At 44.0% G+C, this 9717-nt stretch overlaps 2 protein-coding genes across 2 annotated transcripts; one reads left to right on the top strand and one right to left on the bottom strand.

Moving 5' to 3' along the window:
* Window positions 1-696: 696 nt before the first annotated feature.
* MELLADRAFT_46326 (uncharacterized protein) lies at window positions 697-1710 on the top strand (the record flags this gene model as incomplete). The annotated part of the gene is made up of 5 exons (XM_007404028.1): window positions 697-759; window positions 849-950; window positions 1016-1122; window positions 1187-1333; window positions 1427-1710. 5 exons carry the CDS (start codon window positions 746-748, stop codon window positions 1708-1710), a joined length of 654 nt encoding a protein of 217 aa, XP_007404090.1.
* Window positions 1711-4738: 3028 nt separating this feature from the next.
* Window positions 4739-6586, bottom strand: MELLADRAFT_58453 (uncharacterized protein; the record flags this gene model as incomplete). Its single annotated transcript, XM_007403518.1, has 9 exons — window positions 4739-4835; window positions 4905-5009; window positions 5095-5283; window positions 5376-5471; window positions 5660-5768; window positions 5803-6094; window positions 6159-6325; window positions 6394-6474; window positions 6532-6586. The coding sequence occupies 9 exons, from the start codon at window positions 6584-6586 to the stop codon at window positions 4739-4741; spliced, it is 1191 nt and encodes a 396-aa protein (XP_007403580.1).
* Between the last annotated feature and the right edge of the window lie 3131 nt (window positions 6587-9717).

The raw sequence follows: 9717 nt of genomic DNA, 5'->3' as shown, positions 1-9717 counted from the left end.
CCTGTGTGTATTTAAACGCTTTGAAGGTCAGTCCACTTTGAGCTTTTGCCAAAAATGTTCTCCAATGGATTCTCTTGAGTTCGTTTATGGAATACTTTACGTAATTGTTCCATTCCCAATAGCACCTTGCTGCCTCATAAGTCTGGCTCAGGATCATCCACCTGCGTGAAATGAAAGGTCTGATGAACATATATTGGCAGGGTGGAATACATCAGAGCTTAAAGACTGATGAAGTATAAAATGAAGACCTATCATCTCTACACTGAATACCTCTGTTGAATACCTTATGTTGTAATTTTTTTAAACACATGTAAACATCCAAATGTTCATGTATGGGTGATATGATGTGACTCTTGCAAGAAGTAGAAAGCTTCATCAAACTCAAACTATAGGCAAGAAGTATGCTGGATCTTTATTCAGCATACTTCAGCCTACCAGCTATGAAATTATTGAAGATAGGTAGTCAACCAAAAATCACATGCAACTGGAGTCTTGCAATTGATATGCTTGGGCTTGAATCCAGTTGCTTCCATCAGTTTTCCCTTGTGTTGTGATTATGAATGGAAAGCGACCTCCCGGGGCCGGGGGAAGTGTTTCTGTCCCCGACGATCGCGCGAGAGCTGAAGTCGGGTCGACGTAATCGGGTCAGGAGCGACTTGGGGAAAGATCTCATCGTCCAGATTCAGCAACGGTGACAACACAACGGCTTGAAGAAACTTTCCACTGGGAGTGAATTTTATGAAGTATGGCGAATATATTGTCAGTATATGATATCGTCTCCTCTCATTTACCTTTTACTGTATCCTGATATTGTTCTGGTCCTAATGGAAATTCGATTCTTTGCAAAGCGTTACCGAACCAATTCCCTCTGGTCGCATAAAGTTGAAAACTACTCATGGACCGATTGAGATAGAACTATGGCCGAAAGAAACTCCGAAGGCTTGTCGAAAGTAGATCCAACCTTTGCCTTTCTCATCACACGCAAATTGATCAAAGGTGCTATTGCTACGCCCAGTTTTGTGCAATTATGTCTCGAAGGATACTATGACGGCGTCATCTTTCATCGCATTGTACCGGATTTCATCGTTCAAACTGGTGATCCATCTGGTACCGGTAGTGGAGGTAAAAATACTGTCAGGATCAGCCATTCGCAGCATGCAGCTGATCAGACCAAGATGATGTGTAGGCGAGTCTATATACGACGAAGGCGTATTTGACGATGAGATTAATGCAAGACTGAAGTTTTCGCGAAGAGGGTTAGTTGCCATGGCGAATCTAGGCACTCGTAACACCAACACATCCCAGTTCTTCTTTACATTAGGCAAGGCTGATAGTATCATCTTTTCTACATTATCTTGGTTTTTCTCACGTGAACTTTTCTTTTTTCGTGTAATCTGGACGCCGGCTGCCTAACGGTCAAACACAGCACGCACTGACGAATTACAGGATAAGCATACGATATTCGGATCCGTGATCGGCGACACCATTTATAATGTCATCAAGCTGAGTGAAGCTGAAGTCGATCGCAAGGAACGTCCCATCCATCCTCCCATGATCAAAAGCGTAGAGGTGATCGACAATCCCTTTCCAGACATCGTTCCGCGGATCACAAGGGAGCAGATTAAAGAACAGGCAAAGGCAAAAAAAGAGGCTAAACGGGAGAAGGCAAAGGAGAAGATGAAATCCAAACATCGGACTCTAGCGAAGTAAGGCTCGCATCTGACCAACCTCCACCCTCAATTCAAAATTTAAAGATGCCTGACAAGCCTTGCGCCTAAAAAGAAACAAAGGTCTCCTTTCATTTGCAGATGAAGAGCAATTGACAGGTCCTGCGGTGGAAGATGAGGAGAAAAGGCCCAAATTCAGAAGCGCGCACGATGTCGAGGCCTCCTCTCAGTTATCAAGCAAAGTTATTGATCCGAGGCGTTCAGCAATTGACATCCCGGCGCCATATTTGGTACAACCACCTGCTTCTGCTCTCAGACAGGCAGATGATGAAAGTCAACCTGTGAAGATGCACTCCGCTCTCAAAGCCGTCAAAAAGCGGCGAACTTCTGATTCGAAAGATCGCACAGACAAGGGAGAAGTCGACTCAAGTACAGCGCCCCGAAAAAAGCAGAAAGATGACGCGTAAGTGAAGATTGACAGCTTTGGGGTTGTCATTTTCATATCAGTCAGTTTTGAATACCGAGTCGGGTGCTTAAACTTGCTTTCCGGCTTTGCTTTTGTTTTCAATGGCTGCTCAGTGAGCGAGTGAGAGACGAAATTGCAAAGATGGAAGCCGATCTCAAAATGGGATTGAACAGTGACGAGTCGGGATCAGAACATGAACCCAAAAAAACAGGCCCGAAGTCAAGCAAAGGCCACAAATCTCAGGAAGGCCGATCACTACTGGAAGCCGAAAGAGCTCGATATAAAGCCCGGGCCGAGAAAACAATATCTCAAGTGTCGGCACCCACGAAGAAGGGTGGTAGTTCCGGGATTGACTCGATTTTGGAAGGCTTTCGTAGTAAACTGCGAGGGGCAGAAGGTCCTTCAAAAACTGTTGCAGCAGGAGAAAATCGATTAGATGGTTACGCTGGTGAAGTAGACCCTACACAAGACGGCGTATTGGGTGATGTAGATGACGATGACGACGGATGGATGGCTCAGTGCGCCATGAGAATATATCTCTTATCTCTTATATCTTATCTGACATATAGCTGATGGAACTCGGCACATATTTCGACGGTGTCACTTTTATCCACAGTGAACTCAAATTTAGAAAAGACGCAACTGTAGATCTGCATCGAGCTGATGAGTACGCAGTTGTTGATCCTCTGGCAAACAGAAAGGTGAGCCTTTTCGACACACCTGCGAAGACGATTTGATTAATATATGTTGGATTCCTGAACTATACTTTAGTTTACTCTGGACGAGCTAGCTGCCCGAAAGACTGAGAAAAGGAACGCTGAATTCAATAACCCAGATGGCAACAAAAGAACGACAACATCAAAAACTCCTCGTGCTCGGGATCCAGCTCCGTCACGAAGGTATTAAGTGTGACTGCCCCATCAATGATTGTGTTAAGCCCCTTTCATACACGGTCCACGGTGCCATGAAAGCTTTCCACTTTGACCAGGTGAAGTGAACGATACACCTGATTTGGAGGATAAACAGGGTAAGGACGATGTACCCCATTAGACCAGGGTTGTACATGTATCAATTTATTCATACGATTTCTGTTCTGCAAAACTTGTCTGGTAGATGTATAAATTGCTTCTGTTCATCAACAAAACAGAAGGATCTCACAATTGACTTGGCTGCGACTCAAACGTGTTCTAAGTACCGCCGGGGCACATGTACCTTCTCCTTCCTCACAAGCTGCGATAGTCCGTCCTGACGTCTATCTCTGGACCCGGCCACATGCATATGAATATTGTATTAGAGTAACTTGAGGATCTATTTACTTCTTTTCTCATTAAGTGACAAGAGAAGCAAGATGAACTTTGCACTGGATATTGTAAGGAGGGACATGGATATTCTCACCACTTTCCCGCTCTCACCCGCTCCATTATCTGGATGAAGTCATAAAGAATTTTAAAGGCTTGGAAGTCCATTCAGAGTGATGCCAATCCTGAAGCATGGGGTTTGGAAACTTGAAAGGACAATAGATAGATCAGCACACATAGATGGCCATTGAATGGGTTCTGCACATCGATGGTGCTCCAAGTTGAAACTTAAAATCTTATCTCGAGCTATGCAGGCTGTTTGTAGTGGGCTGGAGCTACGAAGTATTCAATGAGCTTCTCGAGGTGAGAAGTCATCAAAGATTTTAAGCCACTCAATGCTTACACTTGAGTATCTGTCTTTTCTTCTGGGTCTGTTGTTAAAGTTTTTCAAGCGATGGTCAATAGGAATAGTCCTCCAATTCCATGGGTTCAAAATCTATCCCAACTTTTTGTTTTTGTGCAGACGTTGCAAGTACATCAGTTTGTGCTTTGATAAGTTCTGACATGTAAGTATTGAAATGAGAGGAACTCAAAACTCATTTTTAAATTGAAGGAGGCCTTGAAATTATCTTGGGGTATCACGCCAAAGCCCATCCGTCCTTGCTGATGTACTTGATCCAGTTGAAAATACACGATTTCCACTTTCCTCAATATTTAACTGCTCTCACTGTAGCGATGTCCCACTTGGGCTTCTCAAGTACTATCAATGAGAGTCTTCACTGGGTCTCTATTAAGTCAATCTCATACAGATATCTTAACATCCCCACAACTCCACACTTACTTTATACTCTGCAATACTAACAGCCAAGACAATTGTTTCTGAGTTGGATATTTACATCAGTGCTTTTGTAATCTTTCAGTAAGGATTGGAACAAGCATACAAATAATCCAAAAAATGATCTACCATCCATCTTGCAAAACATTTGTCAATGATGGCGTGTCTTGTCCATTTTGATCTTGAGTAGGAACCGCCAGAACAGTCTACTTGAAGTGAAAGCAAAGAAGTTAAAAACATCGCATTATGCTCCTTCAATTTTTTGGCACAGTTCCTGTTCAAGAGACAGTGAGATTTGATATAGATACACTGGATTCTACTCGTGCCGTAAAATCAATGCAAAAGAGCTTTTCATAAATATTTTTGTCACACCTCTACATTGGTTGTTTGATAAAAGAATGGAGACATGGGAGCACATTCACGGGCTTAGACTGAGTCGACCGATCATAGTTCTTGAGCTCCTCTTTGATCTTTATGGATCTTCCTCCTCTGACTCTCCAATTGATGAGATAATCTCGACAGCTTTTTGTTTTTGCGCTTCAGTACGTGTTTTCCATATGGCGTTTATGCTATCGAAGTCAGGTTGAATATAAATATCAGCTCATCAGTACGAAGACGTGTCAACCAAAGCTACACACCTCTCAGATCTTTGCAGCTGGCCACTTAACATCTCGGCTTGAGCCTTTAAGTTTGAATACTCTTGAGCTAGACGTGATGCATTCCCTTCCAAAACTATTTTTGCCCTACAATTTCGAGCGCCGAGTGATAGTGATTTCCTCAACTTCTAAAGGTGAGGATTTGTGGATGAGACAAAAAATATAGACCTACGCATCTGATTCTTGGACATGCTGTACCAACTCGTCGACTCTGGCTGTAAGAGCAAAGTTTTGTGCGCGGTAGCGCTCGAGCTGCCGTCGCGTGATTTCGTATATGACAGGTTCCTCAGAGTTCCTGACAGGCTGGTGATAAGATGTAGAGTGTGTGCTCTGCATCTGACTCTGGTTATCTTGTCGTTCCCTGATACAAGCATGCATCAACGCGTTTGCAAAGGCGTCTCTTACGAAGCAGTTCCTCAAGACAAAAAACCGATGATAGTTGTTGCAGCTCACGCTTCATTCCTGCCGATTGACTCGAGTAATTTCGCTTCCAGATCTTCGATCAGGATGTCCTTCTGTTTCAATTGTTCCGACAGAGCTTCGTTCGCGCTAAAAGTGTCCATCGTCATGAGATACGTTGTCATTATCATCTTCTCTTCGCAAAGAAATTAGGCCCACAATTCGGTCTCTGCCGACACTTGATTGCATGCACACAGTTGTACCGGTTGATGCGACTTACGCGCTCATTGAACGGGGACAGGGAGTTCTTGGTGTCAAAAAGAATGTCTGCAACTCACATTTGCAGAGTCGCAATCTGACCCTGTGTCTTCCGCTCCGCACGATGAACCGGACTAGAACCATCGACAGTGTGAGGACTGATGAGTTCCGATGACAAGTACGACCATGCTGTGGATTTTTTACCTTATAGGGATGCTCTCACTGTCTGCTCTGGGTTGAAGCGAGCCTCCCGCTTCCGGTGGAGATCGTCTGCCTTGGGATTGTCTTCTTGCAGTTCCGGGTGTTCGGCGAGTGTTGCGGCTTCTGGTCACAATCGAGGGATCAGCTGGAGAGTTGTGTCTTGACTTGCGACTCGGACCACCTTTAACACTCATGGACTCGTTTGGCCTCTTCATTGACAATGAGACTGGAATGTCCGTTCGGTTGATCAAATTTGCGCATGCAAGCTGGTCAAGAATCGCTTCTGCTGGAGTTGTCGTATGCTGCGCTCTTAGCTTGATTTCCATATCCAAATTTCCATGTCAGTGCTAATCTGATCTAATGTGCTTCAAACGGTACCTTGCAGAGCTCGCTCTCAATGCTATCAACGGCCCAGGGCGTTAAAGACCAGCGTCCATGTTGTGAGCGCTTGGGCAGATTTGTCAATCGTCGAGTCAGACCGACTTCTTTCAGTGCTTGTAACGACTCTGATAACGGGAAAGGTCTCTCTTGAAAGGATTTCCGCACTAAAGATGACAAGCATGAACTTTATAAACGCGGATCAAATACATATACGCAAGAAGAATAGACCTACGCCTGGAGTTGAGAGAGTTGATGTGCACCGAATCTATGTTTGGATCGTTGTGCAAGGCGGTCCAAAGCTCGTGAAGTACGTCTGTCGCAAATCAGTGGTCAGGACTAGCAAATTCCAACTCATGAAAATTTAGCACACGGCGGACAAAGGGCTGACGAGAAAAGAAGGCGGCCTCGATTTCATTGCGTTCCATGCTGGAGGACGACGATGGCCTAGAGATGCAAAGACTCAGTGTTTTATACGGCAATTGCAAGTCATCCGCTACTCAAGTCATGGTCAAAGGCATAGTGCGACACCAGGCTCCATCTGATTTGTACATTCTTTTCTCTGGAGTCTTCTATCGTCTTCTCTGAGGAATTAATAATCGCTTGCAGTTGTGAATGTTTGCCGATCTCATTCATGCGAAGATACATATCAAACAGGTAAGGCAGTTGCAAAACAAGCGGATGCATAAAGGGGTTTTCACAACTTGACAAACCCCTCTCGGACGAACGAGTAGTCGAGAGAGGGACTTATACACGAAATTTGGCGTGCGAGACAGAAAAGTTTGGCTGGGGACTTTTTCATTCCTCCAATACCCGCGGACCCTACGGACGAATATCCTTTGGACTAAGAAGTTAGAACAGAGTTGTGCGCCTGCTCAGCCTACACATACTGGTCCTTCTTGGCTTCAGGAAAGCGCTGGAAAAGATTTTTGTGTAACCTTTCAGCGTGTTTGGTGTGAGCTTTTGACAGGTTGGTCAGCTTTCTCCCTGATTTTGGTGTTTTTTGCAAACTTCACAATTGCATTGCTCTGCTAGTTTTGCATCTGATCAGAAGTAGGCTACACAAATGTGTGTTACCCAAGTCATCTCTTTCAATGTCTTCTTTTTTGATTCTTGGGACATTTTTGGGGCATCAGAGGTTGAAAGGATGGTCACAATCCATTCTCCATGGTGTCAGAATTTGGTTGTTGCAAACACATTATGCAACAGAAATGGATGGTTGATGATTGCTATGGATGATACGATGGTTAGAACATACATGCTAAATCCAAAGTTCAATTTTTATGTTATCTTCTTATACACTTCACCAAACAGCAAAATCGTCAACAAGAGGTGATCATAATTTTTGCTGACATTTTTGGTTGACTGGTTGGTAAAGTGTATAACCAACTTTCAAGCTTCTCAATCTGCCCCTTGCAAGATCAAAAATTTGCTTTTGTGCAACACTTTGTGGCTAAAGTTACCAAATAGGCCCTAAAGTTTCAACAAATGAAAATATGCAAGGTATGAGAAAACATAGATGTCACAATCTTGAGATCCTTCCACCTTAACAATTTTTACATGTAACTAGAAAATGAAATTGACTTCCTTCTACAGTAGACTCTGACATAACCAATACCCAAAAAATGGGGGTCAAAACTATTGGTTTTGACCAAGTATCTCTTTCATCAAGGCTTTGGGAAACCAATAATGCTCAAATTGCAGGTGGTATTGGTTATGAAAAAGAACTCCATACATTGTATATGATCAGCTGAGAAACAATGTATTGGGAATTCCCTTCAGGAAGTGTGTTTCTCAAAGTTCACAATTATGAATGTGAGCAGACATTCAGCAGTGAAAAAAATGAGAAAAAAGCCAACAATGAACCAAAGCCTAGTCAAATATACCACTGAATTATTGCAGGTTTATTGGTTTTGAGACCAATTTCACTGCAAATAAATTTTATTTGATCAAAAAAGTATCTGTGTTTACAGAGCATTGGTTTTGGCACATATTGGTAATATCAGAGTCCACTGTACCTCAACAGTTTTGACACATAACCTGAGAATTGAATGCTCCAGAGCCTCCTACTGGACATGTTGGAGGAACCCATTCAAAATGGATGCCTTTTCTCCCATATGTCTCAATAGGGGTATCCAAAACTGCAGAAATGTGTTCCAGAAGTGTCAAGAAGTGACATCCAGAAACTTCTGGGACACCTCCAAAAGTTGGTTGGGTACATATCTGCACTCATCTGGGCTCCAGAAGCATCTGTGCATCTGTATATTCATAATCAAGGGATCATATTCAAATCTCCCTGCACTTTTTTCAGCCTTTGTGTCATCATTCATCACCCCACATATCTGGGGAACATTCAAGTGCTCATTCTCAATTATATATTGCATTTCTCAAATATGTATCTAGAACTGAATTCAAGTCGGAATCTTTTTGTATGCAAAGTTATTGTATTATTTTGGGATCCCACTATTTTCCGCCCCCTCGGCAAGGATCCGGCGCCCCTTAGTTTTGGGGCATTATCCGCGATACCCAAAGCAACCCGAGTGGGCTCAGCCAAATTTTGGCTGGGTCGGACCTCAGGGGCTCCTCAGGGGCTCTTTACGTGAACATCTTCTGATGTCAGAGCCCCTATTTCACCATTGTTCGCCCCCTATTAAGTAATAGGGCGTCAAATTTGACTTCGCCCTTTTGGAAACAACCAAAAGGGCTCTTATTAGCTCATGAGCCCGGAAACGGGCCGAGTCCCATTTGGACTCCACCCTAAAAGCCTGCACCCCCCACTGTAATTCCCTCCTCTTCCCCGTCCTTCCGTCCTTGTTGTTTTCTTCTCTTCTTTCCCATACAATCTTCCAATCCATACACTTACTTCGAATCCATACACTAACTTACACATTCATTGACCCTTTTGACCCAGTTCAATTGAACCTTACACCCCTCAATAAGCACCATGTCCAACTTTAATCAGAATTCCCCACTTCCGAATTCCATACCCTCGGAAATTGTACAAACAACTCACTCGCCTAATCAACCACCACCTTCCCATAATAACCACCCGTCCATCCATCCAGCGACGTCTTCTCACCATCACTTTCCTCAGCCACCTAATATTCCAACTCATTTCGCACAACACCCCTACTGGTATTCCCCACCTGGCCTTGTGTACCCACCACCTCACACCCTTACACAACCTCCCTCTGATCTCTCTGGCCAAGGCTTTGTGCCAGGCCAAGGCCAAGGCGTCATGCCACCTCCCTGGCAACACACTCCGTTTAAACCTTCTTATGTTTCTACTTATCATCAAACTCACGGTTATGGTAACCCAATGATGTATCACCCATCCCACGTACCTCCTCCCCAACAAGGTCCCGCACCGATCCACAACAACCTCGGCTCAGTAGTTACACATCCTTTTAGTCCTCCGAGTTCAACAACCGCCACTACTTCCATTATTTCTACGTCATCAGCCTCCAATGCAAATCATCCTGCTACTTCGATTTCTACGTCCACGACCTCGTTTTGAAGCGACACCTGCCACTTTACCCGTGGGTCCAATTGTCGACGG

Source organism: Melampsora larici-populina (assembly GCF_000204055.1).
Source record: "Melampsora larici-populina 98AG31 unplaced genomic scaffold MELLAscaffold_1, whole genome shotgun sequence".
Taxonomy (NCBI): Eukaryota; Fungi; Basidiomycota; class Pucciniomycetes; order Pucciniales; family Melampsoraceae; genus Melampsora; species Melampsora laricis-populina.
This window is presented reverse-complemented; position numbering and strand designations above follow the sequence as displayed.